The sequence below is a fragment of the Drosophila serrata genome, unplaced genomic scaffold, assembly GCF_035046125.1.
Source record: "Drosophila serrata isolate PLE 108 unplaced genomic scaffold, ASM3504612v1 contig_347, whole genome shotgun sequence".
Classification (NCBI taxonomy): Eukaryota; Metazoa; Arthropoda; class Insecta; order Diptera; family Drosophilidae; genus Drosophila; species Drosophila serrata.
The window spans coordinates 1,595,774-1,619,403 of NW_028257245.1; the positions used below are offsets into that span (position 1 = coordinate 1,595,774).

The window sequence follows — 23,630 nt, forward strand, 5'->3', positions numbered from 1 at the left end:
GAGCGAAGAGCAAGGCAGAGAGAGAGAGAGAATCATAATAATAATACCCCTAGCAGAGTGTCTAACAGAAAAGCTCTGCCTAACATTACTGGCCAAAAACATTCCCCCAGAGCCAAGATCAGGGTTAACAGAGGCAAAGCTTTTACGTTTTGTTACACTGTAAGGGGAGAATGTACAAAGTTTAGTATATTTGAAGACAATAAGCGGATAATGTAATAGCGCAAAACAAATTTGTTCTCTAAAAAGAAATAAATAAAGAAAATAAAATTTAAAATTTTAAATTAATACTTTAACTTTCATGCAATTCATTTTCTTCGAAATGAATAAAAAGAAAAGACTTGCATTGACCCCAATTAATCAGTACAATATAAATGTATTGTTATTTTCTCAACGTCAAGATTAAGTATTATTCTTTTGTTAAATTCCTTGATTCGAATTAATTATAAAGCAATAATAAAATATACATAAAATCAGAATGTGATTCAGTGGGCGACCTACTTTAACTTTTACTCTACTTTTTTGAGGGAGGAGTAGAAGAAGTAGAAGAAGTTGCACCACATGCGCGATAAAACAATATTCTCTTTAATATATTGGATCATAATCGATAATTCTGATATATATTTTCTGATATATTATATCAATAATTACAAAGTTTTAACGATCAATTTTATTCGAATTTTCCATAGTTAAAAATAGGATATATGAAAGTTAGCATACATATGATATTATACCCTCTTTAGATACTGCATATGTACATCCCTAATCTGAACGCAAATAACTTAAAGCTTTCTTTGCTGATCATGAATCTGAATTATATGTTGCCCCATCACTTTTGTTCCTTTAAATCAACATATCAATACAGATTGTCGTCCGAAAGTAAACAGTGATTTAAATATGTACATATGTATACGTGTATTTCCACATTGTCAACTTGAATAATTATCTAAACTCTACAGAAAAGTATTACAACACTTTCGGGGATGAACTTCACCCCTGTTTTGGGAATCAATAAAAAAATTCATTATACAGTATTTAAAATAAAAGAAACTATAGATTTTTATATTATTTAATAATTTTTATTTATAGTACCTCACTTTAAAAATTACGTTATACCAATATTACATTAAATGTTTTTGTTTATTTATTACATGGGTTGTTTTCGCTAATTTCGGCTGTTACATAGATTGTTTCCTTTCTGTGTTTTTTTTCCTTTTTCTCTTTTTTTTTGGGGTTTACCTTTACATTTACGGTTTATAGTAGATATTTTGCTGTATATGCATATTTGATAATCCAAAATGTGCTATAATATTGTGTGGTTAAAGTTTACTCTTACACATTTAGTTTAGCTTAAAATTTTAAATGTAATATTTTTCGTTATTATTATTATTTAAATCTTCTGTGATTTGCATTTATTTTCGATTTTCGATTCTTCTTCATCTTTAAGTTCTTAGCTGGGTTCATTTTTTAATTGCTCTTGCGACAATTTTAACAAGGTTATAATGATATTTGTTGTTTGTTTTTGTATTGTTTACTTTTAATATAACTCTTGTAGATGCTACTTCGTATGCTTTAATTAATTTACAATGATATACAGGTTTAGCTATATAAAAACATTATGATTCCAACTAAATATAATAGGAATAGAATTAAATTAAATGTTGAGTTTAAGGTAAGCATATTGCATTCAGTTCTACGGGTCTATAACGCTAAAATAAATTAATTTGCAACATTTCGATTCTTGTAAATTTCAGATATATATATACCTATTCCCTTCTTCGCTTAGCTCAACTTAAAGAACCTAAGGAAACTAAATTAGTTTAAATGTATTTACAAATTTCTAAAATCCTTCCTCCTCTGCACACTTTCTATAGTTGAGATGAAACCAAAAATAGTTGAAGTAACTTCAGATGGGTTTGTGTACGTGTGTTTACAAGTATCTGTTTTTCCGTTTCCTTTTTTTTATCTTTTGTTTAGATTCCTAAATATGTGTAGAATACGCTCTAGTGGAAGTTATTATACAATTTTATTTTGTTTTTTTTTCTAGTTTTTAAAAATTTTCAATATAATTTTTCTCCTTTTCCCTTGACGATCTTTGATTTTTTGCAATTATTTAAAAATGATCAAGTTTTTTTTATAATTAAAGAGAGAAGGGTTCTTTGTATTACTTTCATTCATATAGATTTCTTGTGTGTATCCATCTATATACGGTTGCTTTATTGATTGATTTCTCTTACACTTGCATTGTTTTCTTTTCTTTTTTTAATGAAATTTCCGAAAAAGACATTATTTTGAAGCTTAATATTAACATTTGAAGTTTACGTTTCGCTAAACTTCGGCGGCTTTTGCTACTGTATTTGTTCCTGATTTCTATAAAAAATACAATTTCTTTATTCCATGTTTCATTCAAGTTCTACATTTATTTATTGGATACAATATCTCATGAATTCAGTTGTGAAATCAAATAAAATCAATTATGGTAAGTTTGCTTCAGGGCGCCCTTCTGGTTTTAAATTCAAATAACTTTCATTGCGGTTTAGAGCTAATGAGTCTAAGCTAGAACCTTGATAATTTGGTTGGTTTAATTCTACTTTAAGGTATTTTATCCTTTTACTCTTTTCTCCCGTTTCACATAATGTAATGGATATAAAGCATTTGATTCTTCATGTTGGGTTCATGGGTTCTATGTTGTATATTGTATGTTTTGGGCTTGTTTTTTGTTTTTGTTTTTTTGTTTTTTGTAGACAGTTTTAGGCGCACTTTCAGTCTCACACTAAGAAGTAAATTATAACAAGACGTGGCTCAAAAGGTTCTTTAAATAATCACGAGAGTCCCAGATATAGAGGCGTGTCTATATATATATATATGTATATATATATTTGTCCATTGATAACAAAGTGCTCTTAAAACTGCTTAGCCCAAAACGAATATTCATATTCTTTTTCGAGTTTAGGCAAAAAGCAAAAATTCATTTTCCTCTTACGCTCTAGTTTATCTGTCTATATATCTATATATTTCTCTCCTCTCCTCTACTACTATCCTTTTCATCTTACTGGCTAGAACCAAAGGACTTTGCGAACCTAATACCTATTTTACTACTTATGTTCCGTATTAATTTAGATAAAGCATATTCTCGTTAAATATATACATTTTATACACATCTCGACTGTGTAATTAATGTCCATATATGTAGTTCAAGGATGTTACTTCTTTTTTTGTGATTGGTTAGATCCTCGGGAGGTGTGTGTCTCTTGTGTCTGTGGGTCGTCTCTCCAACTGACTGACTAACTACTCTACTGCTGCCGCCGCTGGTTTTTTGGACAATAACGAATGAAACTGCCTTAGCTTGCGCTTCCAGTGCCTGCAATTAAATCTAAACTTGATGTCCTCGGGCCTGGCCACTCCGGCAATGGCTTCTGGTTCCTCCTCCCCTTCCTGCTCCTGCTCCTGCTGCAGTTGATCCTGCTCTCAACGCTTTTGCTTGGTGGCTTTCTTGCGCTTGCTGGTGCCAGTTGCTGTTGCCGCCGCAACGGACGCCGACGGTGGTGGTGGCGGTGGGACGCTGCTGCTCTGTCCACTGACCAGCGCCGATATGCTGGCAAAGGGCGAGCTGGTGGCCGCCGCGCTGCCACTAGTGCTGGCCCCACCTCCTCCTCCTCCTCCTCCTCCTCCACCGGTGCTGCCCATTAAAGCCGCAGCGTGCAGTGATTCTCAACTACGCTCCGGCGTCCCGTGGTGCTGATAGATCTGCTGAAGCTGCTGCTGCTGTTGGCTGTGCACCACCTGGCTGCTCGATGTGACCACATCCTGCTGCATGTGCTGCGGATGGTGACCCGGATGGGGCGACTGCTGTTGCATATGCACCACGTGCTGTTGCTGCTGCATGTGCTGCGGCGTTGGCGGCCCCTGCGCCGAGCTATGATGCTGCGGCGTGCTGTGATGCTGCGGCGTTGGCGGATGAGGCGACGGACTGTACGGGAACTGTTGCTGCAACATGTGCAACTTTGCATAAATATAGATTGATTAAATCGGTTAGTCAAAGCTTGGCATTTGATGTGGATTATGGGTGAGGTTTAAAATTATAAATACTCATGTAACGGATGGTATAGCAACGCGATTAATTAAGCAAAAATTAGCGATACTATATCGACATTTAAATCGATATTTTATCGTTTCAATATACAGTCGATAAATCGAGTTTCTTTATGATCAAATCGAGAAATATCAGATATTTAAATTATGTTTTAAAAATATTTGTTTTTCAATTCATTTTATATTTTTGTTATGATATTGAGCGCTTTATTTTTGTCGATATGTTGGAAAATTGCAGGATCAATATTATCGATCATTTGATTTTGGTCTATCATCAAGTTGAGTTTAAAAGAACTAATGAATATTTAAAAAAATTTAACATTAAAGCCACAATTTTTTTAGTTTCGTTTTTTCATCATTTTTTTCTATGAAAGGTACTTTAATATGAATTGATTTTATTAATTCAAAAATTAAAATCTATTTAAATAATTATTGTTAGCAATTGAATTGGAAATTGCATTACATGATTATTTGATTTTTTGTTGTCGATGTTTAGAAATTAATTAAGTTTCCATTAAAATCGCAAATGAAACAGTTAAAATGAAAACCATTGTTATACCCTTGCAGGGTATTATAATTTCAGTCAGAAGTTTGCAACGCAGTGAAGGAGGCACCTCCGACTATATAAAGTATATATATTCTTGATCAGGATCAACAGCCGAGTCGATCTAGCCATGTCCGTCTGTCCGTCTGTCCGTCTGTCCTTCTGTCCGTCTGTCCGTTTCTACGCAAACGTTTCTATGAAACTTTGTAGTTAGCTTTCTATATACTCTCACTCGTATATATGTCGGAACGGGCCGGATCGGACGACTATATCATATAGCTGCCATAGGAATGATCGGAAAATTTTTACAAAAAATTTTTTAACTTTTTCAGTTTTCAATAGAATTGGATCAAATTTGAGATATAGCCATTTTACTATACTCTACAATTTTGCATAAAATTTTATGAAAATCGGACTACTATATCATATAGCTCCCATAGGAACGAACGAGAAATTTGAGAGGACTAAGAATGGCGGTAGCTGTTGTTGCTGGAAGACTGACAATCGCCGTGGCGATAACATTTTCAGTTTTCAACAGAATTTAATCAAATTTGAGATAAAGATATTTTATATTATTCTACAATTTTGTGGAAAATTTAATCAAAATCGGATTAATATATCATATAGCTCCCATAGGAACGAACGAGAAATTTGAGAGCACTGAGAATGGCGGTAGCTGTTGTCGGACCGACAATCGCCGTGGCGATAACATTTTCAGTTTTCAACAGAATTTAATGACTGACAATCGCCGTGGCGATAACATTTTCAACTGAATTTAATGACTGACAATCGCCGTGGCGATAACTGAATTTAATCGCCTGGCGATAACATTTTCAGTTTTCAACAGAATTTAATGACTGACAATCGCCGTGGCGATAACATTTTCAACTGAATTTACTGACTGACAATCGCCGTGGCGATAACATTTTCAGTTTTCAACAGAATTTAATGTCTGACAATCGCCGTGGCGATAACATTTTCAACTGAATTTAATGACTGACAATCGCCGTGGCGATAAATTTTCAGTTTTCAACTGAATTTAAGGACTGACAATCGCCGTGGCGATAACATTTTCAACTGAATTTACTGACTGGCAATCGCCGTGGCGATAACATTTTCAGTTTTCCACAGAATTTAATGCAATTTGAGATATAGATATTTTATATTATTATTTTGTGCAAAATTAAAATCGGATTAATATATAGGAACGAACGAGAAATTTGAGAGGACTGAGAATGGCGGTAGCTGTTGTCGGACGACTGACAATCGCCGTAGCGATAACATTTTCAGTTTTCAACAGAATTTAATGAAATTTGAGATATAGATATTTTATATTATTCTACAATTTTGTGCAAAATTGTATCAAAATCGGATTAATATATCATATAGCTACCATAGGAACGAACGAGAAATTTGAGAGGACTGAGAATGGCGGTAGCTGTTGTCGGAAGACTGACAATCGCGGTGGCGATAACATTTTCAGTTTTCAACAGAATTTAATGAAATTTGAGATATAGATATTTTATATTATTCTACAATTTTGTGCAAAATTGTATCAAAATCGGATTAATATATCATATAGCTCCCATAGAAACGAACGAGAAATTTGAGAGGACTGAGAATGGCGGTAGATGTTGTCGGAAGACTGACAATCGCGGTGGCGATAACATTTTCAGTTTTTAACAAAATTTAATGAAATTTGAGATATGGCCATTTTATATTATTCTACAATTTTGTGCAAAATTTTATGAAAATCGGACGACTAGATCATATAGGTGCCATACAAACGATCGTTAGATGCGGAGAAAAAATGCAAATCTGTGAATGTAAAACTGCAAATATAATATGTATAGGTGAATGAAATGAAAGCAGGTATTACTTCATTGTTTTTTAACATAAATATATATAATTTATATTGTATGGATTCCTAGTCATCGAAGTACTATCTGCAAGGGTATATAAACTTCGGCCTCCCGAAGTTAGCTTCCTTTCTTGTTTTTTAATTAAATCAAAGCTCGCAAATAACGATTTGTTTCCATTACTTTTCCTTAAATTTTTCCCAGTTAAGTTACTTTTTGTGCACTCTTCAATAGCATCCTAAATTGTTAATCGGTTCATCTTTGCTCAGAAAACAAGCCAAAAAGTCAACTGTTATTTGCGAGCCGGGTTTTGCGGCCGTTGAGCTATCGTCATAGGCCATGGGTTGTGTACGTACCGAATTCTCCTGACTGTGCTCGATAATCTCAATGCTGCCGGTGGTATTGCCCGAGGTGTTGAGCAGCGCCACGCCACTCGTATTGGCCACCACATCGTATTTGCCACGCTTGAAGCGGCCGTAGAGCGAGCTGTAGGGCAGGTTGTAGTGAATGGCCGCCTGGTTGATGGACATTTGGCCGACACTGTTGGAGGATGCGGTGATTAGAGGCTTAATTGAACGGAAGTATTTTACACACACACTCAAACCACTTACCGCACAGAGTTGAGGGCCTCGTTCATGGCATCCTCGGACCAGGGCGTTGGATTCGAACGCGACAGCTCAATGCCCTCCCGCTTGCAGCGTCCATAAAGTGTTCCTTTTTTATATTTTGAGGCGGAGGTTGTTTTGGGTGGAAAAAATAATGGAATTAGTCACAGGCAAACGAAATAGAGCTGAGGACACATGGCGGCACTGAAGCCAGGCCAACGGAGCAAATGGGTCACATAGAAAGGACATTTCTGATAGTGTTATTCCAGCTAATGTTCTGGCACAAAAAGGTAGAAGTAGTATATCGAAGAAGATATCAACTATCAAAGGACGATTTCTAAGTCGAAAGGTATGTGCTATAAAGCGATATTCCTTTTGATAAATCAGACCAATATGAAGGTTTTGAAGATGATTAAAATATATTCACACGAAAGACATATAAGACAAATACAATTTAGAAAACATTTGTTCCGATGTATATCGATAATATCGGTTAAATAAAATAAGGCGATATATCAAACTGTGATATTTTCGATGCGTTAAGCGTGATTTTTTTATCGATTAGTCATATCGAACTTTTTTACTCGATGCATTTTTCGATGCAAATTTTATATTTTGAGGCGAATATCTTCCCAATTTTCCCAAATAAGTTCCACAACCAATGTTAATTGAACACGACACAATATACAAAACGACGACGAAATGTGAGCGGAATGCCATCAACAGTAGGCTATAGATAAAAAATTCCGGACTGGATTTGCGGACAACTCACCTGTTGGGATGCCAAACTCGGCGCTTGCTTTCTGCACCGATGTATTACCCGCCCGTATCGCCTCCAAGGCACGCTCCAGATCCTCGGGCGTCCACGTGGTTGGGGCGGCATTGAACGGTGCCGCAAGGCGGATGCCCTCCCTTCGGGCAATCTTGTAGAGCGTCGACGAGGGTATGCCAAAGGCCTTGGACGCTTTGTTCGCGGATATCTGACCCGAACGTAGCGCCTCCAAGGCATTCTGCAGAGCATCCTCGTTCCATGACTTGGTGCCGCCCTCCTTCTTGGGCGTTTCGATGCCCAAACGATGAGCACGTTGCCACAGGGTGGTCGATGGGATGCCATAAATGGCGGATGCTTTCGTCAGGCTCATGTTTTGGTTCTTTAATGCATCTAAAGCTGAATTCATATCATCTTGTGTCCAAGCTTTGGGACCATTAAACTGACCTTTCTCGCCAGAGCCAGAGCCAGCCCCACCACTCATGCCCCCACCACCACCAGCACCACCTGGCCCCGGGCCACAAACGCTGCCGCCGCCCAGACCGTGCTGCTGGTCCAAATTCGTATAGTGCGGCTCCTTCTGATCATGTGGCGAGCCGTTGGCGATCATCATTGAATCCTCGCTCGTGTCCGAATTGTACATGTCTGTAAATTTAAAAGGAAAATATTTTATTAGTATTTATTAACTTGGGAGCAGCTTAGATTTATTTATTTATTATTTTTTACACTCACCCATATGTCCTGAGGACATCATATTGACAATCTCTGGCGTTATTATCATGCCCGGTTCGTGCTTAATTTGGCTCGGATCGATCTCCATGACTGTGGCACCGCCAATATCGGCATGCGTCACGTGTCCCCCATGTTGGCCATGCACACCTGCAGCAGCTGCTGCTGCGGCCGCTGCTGCTGCCGCCTGCTGTTGCTGCTGGTGGTGTTGCTGCTGCTGTTGCTGCTGCTGCTGCAACTGGGCCTGCAACTGCTGGGCATGAAGATGCTGTTGCTGCTGCTGCTGCTGTTGCTGCTGTTGTCTGCTGCTGCTGCTGGTGCTGCTGTTGCTGGTGCTGCTGCTGGGCTTGGTGATGGGCATGCTGCTGTTGCTGCTGCTGCTGGGCCTGGTTGAGAGCATGCTGCTGGGCAGCAGCTGCCAGGTGCTTGGCCTCGATCACCTCGCTTTTGATGTGCTGCACCAGATTTGAGTTGCTCTCGTCACCGGTGTGGTGATGGGATATCGAGTGCATGGGGGACTGATCGAGCCGATGTATTTGCTGGGCCAAATGATTGTCAATGTCGAGCGGTTCGGTGGGATCTGAGGAGTGAGAATAAGAGAGATCATTAGTCACAGATGTTCCCTCGGATAGGAGAGATCCCGGCTAGAATCGGTGGCAACACTACCGATAACTCACTTGATAGATCGCGCGTGTCCGTGCTGGGGTTGCAGGACAGATCGACGTGCTCCGTAACGGTGACTGGGGTGGCGGATGGTGCTGGTGGCTCGGGTGTAAAGTCCAGGAATCCCATGGGCACGCCCAACAGGCCGCCGTTCTGCGCATGCAATCGAGGTAGATTCGATAGTGAGGAGAGAGATAGATAGGAAATATCGGGTTAGCAAATGAGATCTACTCGAGATCTGGCAAATTCATCCTCCGGAGGGAGAGAGGCTGCTGGCAGCTGCTGAGAGCTGCTAACTAAACCAAAACTAACTAACTAAACCAACTTACCATGCCCATGCCTAAACTAGTCATATTTTTTGTATCTTTTCCGTCGCGCGCTACTACAATTTGTGTGACGATGGCTTGGTTGCCGGTGGTGGACACGCCGCCGCTCACGCCCGCTGCATTGTTTGAGTTGGCGCTCGATGAATTGGACGCCGGCGATGCCACCGACTGTTCCGTCTTGCAGATCTTATTCGGTTTATTCTCGAGCTCGTGGTCGTGATCGTGGTCGTGACTGTGACTGTGGCCGTGTCCGTGTCCGTGCGGATGTCCGTGTCCGTGGATATGCTCGTGTTCGTGCTCGTGATCGTTCTCGGTGTCCGATTCGTCGCCAGTTCCTGCTCCCACCGGTATATAATTGCCGTCGGCCGTCTGCTGTAGGCTGACAATCGAGGTGGGATTCTGGCCCTGGATGAGAATGGTCTGGTGGGGATGATGGTGTGCCGGCTGCGGTTGCTGCTGTTGCTGTGACTGTGAGTTGCTCGAGGCACCAGAGCTCCCAGAACCTGTCGGCAAATCCGGTGACTTGGATCGCTTTAGCCGGGATTTGCGTGGCGTCGCCTGTAGGCCGGATGACGTTAGTGTATTCTGCTGTCCGCCGGAACCGGAGCTACCGCTACTGGCGCTCGCTGTGGTACTCAACAACTGTCCGGATAGGGGAACACCACTGCTGCCACTTGGCACTCCACCGTGTTGCGTCAGCAAGGCGGCGTTGATTTGCTGCTGCTGCTGCTGTTGCTGGGCATGAACCTGCTGCTGGTCCTGTCCCTGTGCCTGATGGTGTTGCTGCTGTTGCTGTTCCAAGGTGGGCGAAGGAGCTCCAGGAACTATGGTTGCATTCACAATGTTTCCCACAACCGCCTGCTGAATGTTCTCCGATACTGTGATCGTTGCTGTGGCCGCGTCGTTTAAATCATCCGCATTCTCTGCAGTTTCGCAGAGACCCTTGATCTTTAATTGTTCGGCGGTGCGCAAGAGGCCCTGGAATAAAGTAAGTGAATGATTTTATTAGTTATTGCTCTCCGAAATATGTTTGGGTAACTTCTTGGCATTTAGCTGAACCCTAAAATCCTCAAAGAAACCTTTGCTTTCCTCAAAGAAACCTTTCCTATAAATATCACTGATTATTTAGCGTATTTTAGGTTTAATTTATATTTTTTACGCTATTAAACCATCTTTCTATACCTTCCAAAGGAGATTATCTTATTTATTAACTAAAACCTATAAAATTATAAAACATTTCGTAGTAATATTTATTTATACTTTGTCAAATTATAACCCTGTGCCATTTAAGCTGATTTAAATATGAATTATGACTGATTAATTCTCAAATAACTCATGTAAACTCATATATCAGACCATCTTACTATGAATAATTCATGGAAACTAGTTTGGCTTCTTTTTAATATGTATGGAAACGTGCCAACCTTTACTATCAAAGCCTTAACTTGAACTAATTTTGTGTCATATCCATTTCGAATTTGATTTTTTACTTCTCATAAAGGGTTATTTCTCTACAGGATATTACCCGTTTCCCTCCCCCCTCCCTTCTGAGGGCAGTTTCCCTTGGCAATTTACACACATTGAATATGAGATATTTTCGAAGAGATTTGATTGAAAAATAGCCTATATCATGGGATAGTTGAATGAGTTCCAAGAACCGCGCCCAATCCGTAAGAGGCACACACACTGTCGGAAGGGTGCCCCTGGGGGAATACATAACAGGGGCTTAGGTGATGGAAATTTTTGTTCACTCTTTTTTTTTTGTGGAATGGACAGCGACGGAGGCGGCGTGTGTTTGCGCTGTGACAGTCATTACGGCGTCGCTTGTCTTGGCAATGTTCGGTCACCAGTGTCCATAGAGAGTCGCAGCAGTGGACGCAGCAACCCGTCCAGCAACACTTTCGCCATCAGCAACGACCAACGACCAACGACCAACGCCTACACCCACTGCCCACCGTCCACTGTCCACTGTTGTCACCCAGCACCGGCACACACACCACCCACATAGCCCTCGCCCTCATCCTCACCCTCAACCTCGGCATCTTCGTCTCCACCTCCACCCATCTTTCCATCTCCATCTCAACCATTTTCCCAACCCAATCCGCGCTGCAGTTGGCAGTCGCCGCAGCAATTGGACAGACAAATATTTACTTCAGAAGTTTTTCTTTTAAGCAGTGCGCAAGAGCCTTCCCTTACCTTCCCCCCCCTATTTTTTTTTTCACCCACGTCCCTTCTTCTGCGACCAGTTTATACATACATACATACATATATATATATATATATATTTTCCATGCTTCGCATTTTAAATTAAAACTACGGAAAAAACACTACGGCTCACGCACACTCCGGAGAGATGCCCAAGAAAAAATTCTTATTACCGCCTGGCGAAGAGAAAAAAAATGAAGAAGCCTTGGGAGGTGGAGATGGGAGATTGGAGACGGAGATGCTATAGCTGGAGCGGGAAGATTGGGCTGGCGATGGGTGGCCCGAAGGTCTCCTGGCGAAACAGAAAAGAAATTAAGGCAAAAATTGAGTAGGTTGAAATTTGTGTACCCGTTCTTTCGGTTCGCTCAAGCCGCAAAAAAGAAATTCCCGCCACGGACAGACAGAGCAGGAGAATGGGGGGGGAGGGGAGAACGGGCAGATGAAGAATCCTTCGAATAAATGAAAGAACACAATTTTTTGCGCTCTGCTCTGCTGTAGATGCAAATGGCAGGCGCCGGAAACGGAACTACGGGTCAGGGGTAGGAGGAGGTATCGGGTATGGTGTGGTCCACGTCAGGAAAGGATGCATGATTGCTCGACTCTATGGCTGTGTGTGTGTGTGTCAGATGGGCTGTGGTCGCTCTGCTCTACTCATCAACGCCAAGACTTTACCCTCCGACTTTCTCCTCCTTCGTATTTATTTATTTAAGTTAAAAACAAAACAACAAAAAGAATTGTGGAAAAAAGTACATAACAAATTTACGCAACTTTCTTCTTGCAGAATTTTCTTGGACCTTTTTTTCCAGCTTCTTCTGGGAGCGCAGTGTGCCCAGCACTTTATTAAAAGCAGCAAAAACAAAACAAGTAAAGAAAAGGGCTAAAGAAATTAAGAAGGAGCCAAAAGAGTTCGGTACAGAAAATTTAAATAAATTGCGGGCAAGCAGGGATGAGGAATGGAGGGCAGGAAGGTGAGGAGAACCCAAGGCGAACCCCACAACCCGACCCGATACCAATCCCAATTCCAGACCCAATCCCTTCCTGGGTTTCCGCCTTCTTGGCACATTTTTTCTTCGCCTCTGTGCCGTGCAGAATTTTTCCTTGTTTTTAATTACGACAACGACAGAGCAGAGCACAGAAGCGCTCTAATGGCCGTGAGGGCACACCCGGACAACGGACAACGGACAACGGACAACGGACTACGGACTTCTCCGGACTGTCCGGTCCCGGGGTCTTATGTAAAGCAATACACAGACCAGAGCAAGAAAAAAAAGGCTGCGTGGCCAGCAAAGTCTTGGCAAGCAAGTCGAAGGAAAAAATTGGCATTGGGCAGGTATATATGTATATGTACGTATGTATCCAATGGCTACCCCAAAAAAAATCCAAGGAGCAGGAGCAGAGAAAAATCACTGCTCCTTGCCTGGTTTTGATAATCTCCCAACTGCAAATTCCAATTAAAAACTCTTCATGTGCTAAAGTCAAATCAAAGAGAAGGAGGGAGAGAGAACGAAGGAGGGAGCTCTTCAAGAGGATTGCTAGAGAATTGGAGAAAGGGGAAATCCCCTTTTCCTTCTTCTCCCTCTCTCTCTCTTTTTTCCCCCCTATTGAAATTCTAACGCAATTAGTGCATGAAAATAAAGCGTCGTCAATGCTGCGTATGAGTGATATATGGCTTAAATGGCACAATAGCTGCTTCAGCTCATCCAGCTCCTCCTCATATCCCGCTTCGTGGTCAGATCCCTCTCCCTTACTGGGCTAAAAACAGAGAGAATCCTGAACCAGTCGGGCATAATTAAAAAGCGAGACCGGCTCTGACAAGGACAAGTAACCAGTGCAGAGCACCAACAACAACGACACCAACTAAAAAACTGTATCAAATGCTTGGTTAAAAAGAAATTGCATAAAAAAGAAGAGGTTAACACAAAAAATGGGGGGTGAATAAAATCCAAAGCAACTGCAACCACGTTGATCAAAGACACAAAATCTGTCTAAACCATAAATGAACAAGGTTCCAGGGTGGCATCAAGGCGGCAAGACAAGGCAAGGCAATAAATGCAAGGAAAAAGGCCTCTCGACTTCAATTAAAAGTTCAATAAAGAACATTTCCTCATCTCTGGATTTTTAATATAACATATAGATGTTGGTACTTTTAAAGTGCATTTTAAATAAGTTTTTACCAAGACCAATATAACAACAAGAGTAGTTACACCATACGATTTGGTTTTTATGCATCTTGGTTTTATAAGAGTTTTTTAAGACCAAGTCAGACAATGCTTTCATTTCCTTGACATTTACAAATACGGAGATATTGATAACTTAATTTGTTGTTAAGATTTCCTGCATACAAGCTAGCTTTAATATAGATAATGTTTAAATTAAATAACTCATATTTAATTCAACAATTATTGTATTTTGTTTTTTATTTTTACATACTTTCAAACTATAATAATTAAAGGGACAAATTTTCAAAGTAGTGAAGGAGTCATTTAGACCCTTAATATCCTAGTCGATCTAGCCATGTCCTTCTCCATATTTTCTTTGTCCGTCTGTCCGTTTGCCACTTTGTTACTTTGTCCGTTTGTCCGTCTTTTTGTTTTAATGAAACGTTTTCACAGTTTTTGATTTATCTGATTTTTTCCCCATTAATATACATATAAGTCAGAAGGGTCCAGATCGGAATACTATCTAAAAGCTGCCAATTTATGAGGAAAATTTGAAAAAGTCATCCATTTTACACATAGTTGTTTTATATCTTTACTGTTAGGATTTTTCTAGTTTGACCAAAATAAATCAAATTTAAATGATTCAATCACTAACGGCAAGGGTTTTTAAAATTCGTTTATAATTAATCCATTACATTTGTTATAACTCACAACTTCTCCTCATTAGACAACAATATATCAGCCATTAATGACTTTATTTCCCATATACATTTCTTTTACATTATTTATGTAGCATGCTCCAATTTGTGTCGTTTTTTTGTCAAAAAAAAAATGAAAGAAAAAAAGGGAAAATTTTCTTAAAAGGTTTCCCACCCATCCTCAACCCCTGGATTTCCAATGAAACCCTCTCTGGACTTAAGCCCTTATTTCCGCTGGCAGGTACAGTTACGTCCAACGATCCTAGCCAAGGTCCCGTCAAGCCATGGAAAAATCGATAATTACTAATGTAACTAAATACAATTAAAAGCAGAACCAACGAAAAAAAAAGAAGAAAGAATTTACACATATACACATAGAATGGAGGAAAATCGCGGGTTTTTCATGCAGAGACAAATGAGCGGAAGGAAAGCGGCGGCAGGCGGCAGGCAGCAGTGAAAAATAGAAGCGGACGGAGAAAAAAAAATCGGGGAAAAAATGCGCTTACTTACAGCCCAGTTGGCAAATGGGCAACCCAGGATGCTGCTGCTGCTGCCCACCCCCAAACCCCCACTTTCCCCATTTGCCGGCTTTTCCTGTTTTCCCGCCGACCATCAAAGACAATGGCAGCGCCCATTCAAGGGTTTAAAATTTCACCATTTGCATTTTTTCCCTTGGAAGTCCAGGCCCAAACCCAAGCTCAAACCCCTCTATTTTTCCAACCCACTTTGCTGCTCAGTAATTTCATTTCATTTACCATTTTTTTTGTTCCTATCCTTATCTTTGTCTTTATTATTATTTTTTTAGAGTTTTTTGTTTTCTTGTTTGCCTGCATTTGTCATTGATGTTGAAGAAAATTCATTTCGGGGAGTCGAATTCGCAGCTTGATTAAATGTCCATTGAAGACGAATGAATTTTCTTACTTGGCCAACGCCGTCTTCCTTCGCTGTGCAAATTACAAGGCATCGGCATCAATATTGTGTAACTGAAACTGAAGTACATGTCACAATTTGTCTTTTTATCGGGAAATGCGAGACCCCGCCCACGCCCCCTGCACATCCAAGGGTTGGAAGTTTCTTCATCATCGAAGAGCGCCGCAAAATAATTGCATGCAAATGAGCCACTGACGTGCCGCATGAAAATCTACATAATCCCAGCGATAAAGGTGAGGGGAGGGATGGGACAAGGATGCTGAGAAGGGTACTACCACTACTACTACAACTACATACATACTTCTTCTGCTGACTGAGACCAGAGAAATCTCCCATGAATTTGCATTTTAACACGTTTCCGATGAAAACTCTATTCTTGTGATGCCCACAACAGGAACAACAATGTTGCTGGGATTTTTGCTACAAGCAAACAATGTTGCCAATTCAAAATGATTAGGAGAGACACAAAAGAAACAATAGTTGCAAGAGAAGTTCAATAGAAATAATATAAACGAAGAATAAAATCAAATTGAAGTTTCAAATATACCCTTTTTCCAGGGAAACTTTTGAGTTGATTAATCAAGTAAATATGCTATTAATCAAAGCATAAAATACACCTAAAATTCTCAAATTACAACTTAGAAACTAAAATTCTCAAGTTCGAAGTTGGAACCTTAAATTCCCAAGAACGAATACTACGAGAAACTGATCACCTTTTGAAGCTAAATCATCACAAATAACACTGGTAATACCCATTAGAATAATCAGATACTAATACATTTGAACAAAGGATCTTTGTTGTTAAATCCTAGGTGGACTCGGAATGACGTTAAGCACGAGTAAGTGAAACAATGTCACTGAAATTAAACATCAGAGAGGCTGCAATTTGGAGGTTTCAACAACAAATAATTTGTGTTTTACAACGCACATCCTGGTGACGATGGTGATTATTGCTGTATACTTTTTCCCTGAACTTCCCTCTGTCTTGAATTCAGGATACAAGAAAGGAGATCGAAATGATGTCCATATAACCAAATTGAAGTTTTCCATAAAATTTCAATGCCTAATCCTCCCTTAAACATTTATCTTTTTAACGCAACATTTTATTTCTTTCCCCCAAATCATTTTAATGTAACTTTTTATACAAACCCTAAGCCTTTCCTCGGTATAAATACTCTAGTTTTTTGCCTACTCTATTTCCTTTCGAAAAAAGTTTATAAATTCACTGAAGCACAAATCAATTTCAATCTTTAGACACCCAGGTTACGCTTTTGGCATTTTAATTTCAGGCCAAAAGCAATACCAAACAGTGAGCACTCACTAACGAATAATGATTTCTGATTGAGAGTCAGTCGGTTGCCAATTTCTACACCAAAGCGATCGATATTTACCTGCAAAGAGAAAAGGAGAAAATTTGCAAATTAGTTAAAAATGTATAATTAAGTTTTTGGTAAACATTTTAAAATTTTTGGATGATTTTTCAAAATTGAAAAGAGATTAATAAAGATTTATATGTAAAGAATACCACCCGGAGACGCCCGGTGGAGAGGTGGGCTCTTGGCCCGTGAAGAAGACACCACACCACACAACAAGGAAGGGGAAACTTTTCGAAAGCGGAACCAAACCAGTTGCTCCGATGGCTGACTTGCGCTTGATCATCAATAAGAAAACAAAATGGAGTCGGGAGTATAGGGGCCAGCCATCGCAACGTTAACGTTAACAACTTCAGCTAATTGCCTTGCCAACGATAGATACAAAGATATAAATGTATATACATATACTTATACATATATATTTACAACAAAGTAAACAAATTGCCGGTAAATGAGCACAAAATGATTATAGAAAATATTTGCCGAGAAATTGCTTGTTCGCTTGCTACTAAATTTAAGTGCCTTATAAATTAATAAATACAAATTAATGCTAAGAAAATGTTAAGATTTAATAAAGATGTTTAAAATTGATAGAACCAAGATGTATATTATTTTCTTAAGCAAAGAAAGATAATATTAATTGCATTCCATAATGTATTTTTAAACTTATTTAAGCTCTCAATTTTATATATAATTTAAAATGTAATACAAAAATCTATTACAAAATACCCTTCGAATTAAAAACTCAAAACAAGAACTAGTTCTAACTCTCAACTCCAATTTTGTATATTTATTTAGAAACTTCATTCAGAGAAAATCCATTGCGAAAAAAAGTGATGGAGAGGAAATAAAAGCAAATTGGTGAGCAAGTAAATTACAAAATTGCTGACACACACACAAAGGTGATGTGATAGTGACCAATCAAAAACAAAAAAAAAGGAAATAAAACATGTATAAGAAAAGAAAAGAAAGAGAAACAAATTCGAATATTTGCTAGCTGCAAAAGTTTATTGAACTTTTTTTCGACGTTTCGCGCTGGCTCTCATTATGGCTCCATTATACCCGTGTTGTTGTTGTTGCCCGAGACTTGGGTAAGGTGTACGCCAAAGTTATAAAATCGGCAAACAACGAACAGTAACAACAACAACAATACCCGACGCATATTAATGAGTTTTGCATGCGACGCGACTTTTGGTTTTTTTTTTAGCGCAATGGTATGTGTGCGCGTGCGGAAGGTATTTTCATAGCCAATTAACGAAGGCAACGAAATATAATAAAAGCTATTGGGGGAAAATGGACGGAATGAAATATTGCCAATTTTCCAATGTTTTAATAAACGTTTTTAACTAATTGGAGAGTGTAAAAATTGAGATTGTTCATTAGATACGGGTTTTATGCTTTGCTTTAATAACATTTGACACTGGGATAACTGGAAGGAATAGGGTTTAGTTTCGATTTCTAATCTTACTGTTAACATTTAGATTGTGTCAATGTGAGAGCCAACGTTAACAGGAACCCAAACTCCCTGGTAGGTAGAATACAAATTTATTTATTTTTACTGGTCTGTTAGCTAACAGGTACCTTAGCAATGAACTACACTTTACTGGTACCTTGTCAAAAAAAAAGATTCAAGCTTTAAAAAGTTTGAAGGTAACGATAGTACGATATGAGATATAAGAAAATAAAAAATGTTGAAATACTTTAGGTTAAGCTAGAAAATAAAATCTAAAAAAGCTAAAAAATAGTGTAATTATCATATTTCCGTTTAAGTCTAAATTTCTTTAAAAAAAAAAATTAATTTAAACAAATTTTCGAAAAGAGAGTACACAAATTTAAGCAAACTATACTAACAAAACAAAAATTTACAAACTCACGTTTGATTATAAAAACAAACTTTAAAAACGTCATTAAAAAAGATTAAAAGGTAACGATAGAACCTACCATATGAGACATCAAAAAGAACCAACTCTAATATTTGAGGTTAAGTCCGAAAAGAAAGCAAAGAAAACCCAGGAAAAGCTAACGAATAAAAGAAAAATTACCAAAACGACCTTCAATCATAAAAATAAAAGTAAGACAAACCCTCAAAAGCGCCATAAAAATCAAATAAAACAAATGCCAGTGGGGAACAAACAGAATGAAAAGGGGGAGAAAATGCAATTTTAGGTTTAAACTCCTCTCACTCACTCGTACACACAAACACACACTTACGCGCTCAATAAAAAGCGTGAAAATGTATGAATGAACGTCTAGCCGACTCTCTCCCTTGCACTCTCTCCCCCTCTCACTCAATGTGTGCTTAACGTAAGGCGCGACTTTTGATATTGAAATGGAGTGAAGAATAACGGAAAAGGAGGCGAGAGCAAAGCAGGGGGAAAGACAAAACAAAATATAACAAATTGATAGACTCAGAACGAAAGGAGCGCAAAAGCAGAGTAAGTGCTAAATTTCATGAGCAAAACAAAAGAGCAAAGTAACAAAAAATAATCATAAAAATACTTAACACACACACACATTGCGAGACCGAGGGCATAGAAGAAGGCAAATAAAAGAAAACAAACAACAACAAAACAGAAGAAGAAAAAAAGTAAAAGTTGAATTTTTCCAAAGAAACTGCAGACCAAAACAGAGAATTACGCGAAAAATAATAATAATAAAAATACCAAAGCGAAAAGGAGAGACGCGAAGGCAGACACAAAGTAAATAACGTGTGGGAGAGCAGCGTAGAGTAGAGTAAAGTATATATGACAAGACAACGGGACAGCTGGGCAAGAGGGGAGACCATCACAGAACAGGATAGGGGGGCAAAGGGGGCGAGAAGGTGTGACGCAAGCAGACGCAGCAGCACCAGCACAAGCATTTTTATGGCCCTGTCTACGCGAAAGGAAAAATAAAGTAAAGAAAAATAGTAACGAGAGAAGCTGGAAAATATAGAAAAACGTGGCACAATAAGACGCCGTCGTCGCCTCAGACGGAAAAGTGGGGGCAAAGGGGAAGTAACAGCAAGTGGCCCCCATCTAGACAAAAAAAAAAAGGACGAACGAAGGGGATTCCCGGGCTTCAATGATATGTGAACAACCCACAAAGAAGTTGCACAAGTGCCGGCTTACCAAACACACACGCAAACACTTACTTACGCGAAGACCCCCCACTCAAGAAACTGCATGGGAAGGAAATAGTGGGAGCAGCCGAAAGAGAGAGAGAGAGGAGTGAGTGAATTACCACAGAAAGAGATGGAGCTAAGCCTGTTAAGCAGCTGTTAAACGAGCACCCAGCAGCTGCCACCATATTGCACTTGTAACAAAAACGGAGAAAAAAACTAACTGTAAGAATCAATTTGTTAAGAAATTATATTAGCCGAATTTATAAATCAATTTTTCAACTGATTTTATTTATTTCAGTATATTCTAGTATTTCAAAGCATGTTAGAATTTTATTTAGTATGAAAATTGATTTGCACTATTACAGCTGTTAAGTAAGTAGAGAAGAGTCCAAATTGTAAAGCCCTATATGTATATTTTCAACCCTATGTTACCTATACTACGGTATTCTTAACTATTTTTGTTAATATTAAATGATTATTAAGATAGAGCAACATATTGCACTTGTAAATAACAGAGGAGAAGCAAGGAAGAAAAGAGCCATCAATAGGTTTACAGCTCTTTTATTATTTAGTTTAGTATATTCTTTTACGTTTAAGTATTTTTTTAATGTTATTAATTTACTTGGTATTATTATTTTTCTCTGTACGATGTCCCAGTATCCAAAGTATCTGCGTGGGATACGTTTAAAAATCAGGTGAAATAACGGTAAAATACACCGGCTGCAACCCCAAAAAGGCCGTTTGCGGCGGTACTTTATGTGGCACAAAATATGTAAAGATGTTGGGGATATATTTAAACTTGATTCGTAGCCTTGTTGGTTGTGGAAAGTAAACCAGACAGGAAGCCAGGATTGAGGGATCCGATAAATTGAGGACAGAACAGATGCAGCAGCTTTAACTGCTGGACCACATAAACCCTGTTAAATAATGGAAAGATCACTTTGATAAAATACCGCTACTCGATGATCTTATAGATAAAGATGCACAACTCATTTTAAAATGTACGTCAATCGCATATAACATTTTAAAAAATTATTTAAATTTAGATTTTAAAATACCTTTTAAAAAGGTAACCCAAACAATGCTTACAAGTATTATCTTAGCTTTTATTCCAACTCAAATGATTCGACACATCCAATGTCCATTGAACCCCATCACTTAGTAAGTAATCCAAATTACTGGCAAACTGTAGCATTATCCAGATACAAATCGGCAAACAACAGCAAACAATGACTAAATAAGAGCATAATGAGAGAACACAGTACAGAACAGGAAGTGTCGGTCATTTGGTCAGAAACAAGCATATTTATTGGATGGATGGAGTGGATTGAAGTGAAGAGGATTGAAGGGGAACCTTTGGCTTGCTTGCAGCTGAAATTGAAAACTTATAAAATCGAATCAAACCGAACCTAAACTGAAATTGAACTCGTACTCATCGAGGGGAAAAGGGCAATAAGCAGCCATCTGGGATGGGATGGGATAGAATGGGATGGGAGGATGTCATGGGGTTGAGGATTGCGGACTGAAAATGGGGATTGGGGATTGCGCGATGTCAGATAGGTTCCACCTTCTGGCTGACTCACACACACACACATTGGTGGGGCCAAAATACAAATACAAATCGTGAGGCTTAATATGCATGGCTGGATAAATTGCTGGCTGCCCCGAGTCGTCGCCAGCATTGCTGATTGAAGGCAGTCGCAGTCGCACTCGACGACTGAACTCTGGAAGGACAGGGAAAGAAAGGGGTGGCCACTGGGAGGTACTGAGCGGCAGGGATCAGGGATCCAAGCAGGGGGGGAGCCGAGGCCCGGGGCCCGTTATGGAACAACCATGCCGTGGGGCAACCAAGGAGAGGAGGGACTCCAACGACGACGATGACGACGACGACGCTGGCAGTCAGTCACTCAGCGAGTCTGCTTGATTGGACTTGGACGGACCTCGAAACGTGCCGATTTCCAGCTTGGATATATGCACACTAGGGTGGTCATTGTGCCGCATTTAAGTCAATACTAACACCTTCAAGACTTGAGGGAGAAGACCAGGCTTATGGGAATTTATTATTTTAATCCACTATAATTAAAAATTGTTCTTAAAATTCAATTATAAAAAATAAATTTTATTTTTAATTGTTCTCCTACATTGCTTATGTGGCTAAATCAAAGATCTTATAATAATATAAGATCTTATTATAAATAACGCCCAGTCATAAGTAAGCTATTTTTGTACAAGCTAAACATTTTTGTGACACATTTATAAAGGGATAATTCTTAAAAGCATATTACTCATACGCCGTGTGGCCTTTAATTATAATCTATTTAATTATAAACCAAAGCAAAATTGTAACAATACTAAGAACATTAAGGTTAATTCACATACAGTTAGCTGCCTTTTTAACAAGAAGATTCTTTAAAAATAAGTTTTATTTAAATAATTTCAAGGCGTCGGCCACGTGTCGTATACGTAATTTACACTTACATTTAAGGTAATAGTTTGTGTTTCCTAAGACTTTTTGGATACATATTTTAAATTTGATTAAGTTTAAGAATTTTTAGAAAATTATATTTATATTTTAGGGAATCCAAGCTTAAGGAGACAGGTCCACCCTAATATATTTGTATGTATGTTTTGCGGGCCAGGCCAGTGTTTTGTTTGTGGCTTCTCTCGGGCAAAGGTTTCGGCAGCCCTTACACACACACACACCACAACACACACTCACACTGGCACAACTAACGCACACTCAATGAAAATACACGGTTAATTTGCCATTTTTATGGTTTCATGCCTCTGGCTTGGACAGTCTAAACAGAAACAGAAACAGAACTACATATAGTTCATACACAAAAACATATACATATGTATGTATCTTTATATATACATACATATATACAGTCTCAAAGAAAATTTCATAAAGCGAACTTAACACAGATTATGCATACACACACATGTATATATATATATATATATATATATATATATAGGAAGACGATTTATACACTCGTACAGTCTGCTGTTTATGCACAAATCAAAGAAAAAAAAAACCTTGCAGAACTTCGAGGAGAAAAAAAATTACCCAAAATTTCAATTTCAAAACCCAAAGCCGAACTTCTCCCTTGGGCAGTAAGGGTCGCCATTGCCCTCGTCTGTCTGTGTATATGGATGTATGTAAATATGTATGTAAAAGCTTGGCCAACAGCAGGAAAAAAAAAAGCAAATTTGGGATGACGAAAGCCAAGCGGCAGCAGGCGGGAACACAAAAATCATCATCATTTATGCAGATTTCAAGGCACTGATAGCGACAGTTTTTTTTTTTCAGAGAGTGTGTGTGGATTTTTTGTAGAGTAGAAAATCCAAGCGATTTGTCTCCTATCTATGAGTATATAGATATATACATACAATATATATGTACATTTATGTATGAAGGAATCTTTAAGTCAAGGCTCACCACACAAAAAAAAGTTTGTTTCAAAGATTTGGGTTCGTTTTTAGACCCAAAAACAACTAATTTTAGCTGACAACAGTTTTTTTCTTTTTATAACATTTTTTCGCTGAATAAACAAAATAAATACTAACTTAAT

The 23,630-nt window shown here is 38.7% G+C and overlaps 1 protein-coding gene and 1 long non-coding RNA gene across 2 annotated transcripts in view; both read right to left on the reverse strand.

Moving 5' to 3' along the window:
* Nucleotides 1–1,054: 1,054 nt before the first annotated feature.
* LOC147642828 (uncharacterized) lies at nt 1,055–3,684 on the reverse strand. Its single transcript, XR_015272887.1, has one exon. It is a non-coding gene; the product is annotated as an uncharacterized LOC147642828 (long non-coding RNA).
* The window catches only part of psq (BTB-domain-containing protein pipsqueak), an 88,753-nt gene continuing 66,177 nt past the window's right edge, over nt 1,055–23,630 (reverse strand). The window contains 9 exon segments of the mRNA XM_086838342.1: nt 1,055–3,999; nt 6,849–7,032; nt 7,104–7,206; nt 7,870–8,259; nt 8,314–8,511; nt 8,599–8,896; nt 8,898–9,175; nt 9,273–9,411; nt 9,588–10,562. Coding sequence (XP_086694468.1) covers nt 3,709–3,999; nt 6,849–7,032; nt 7,104–7,206; nt 7,870–8,259; nt 8,314–8,511; nt 8,599–8,896; nt 8,898–9,175; nt 9,273–9,411; nt 9,588–10,562 — 2,856 coding nt within the window. The 3' untranslated portion in view covers nt 1,055–3,708.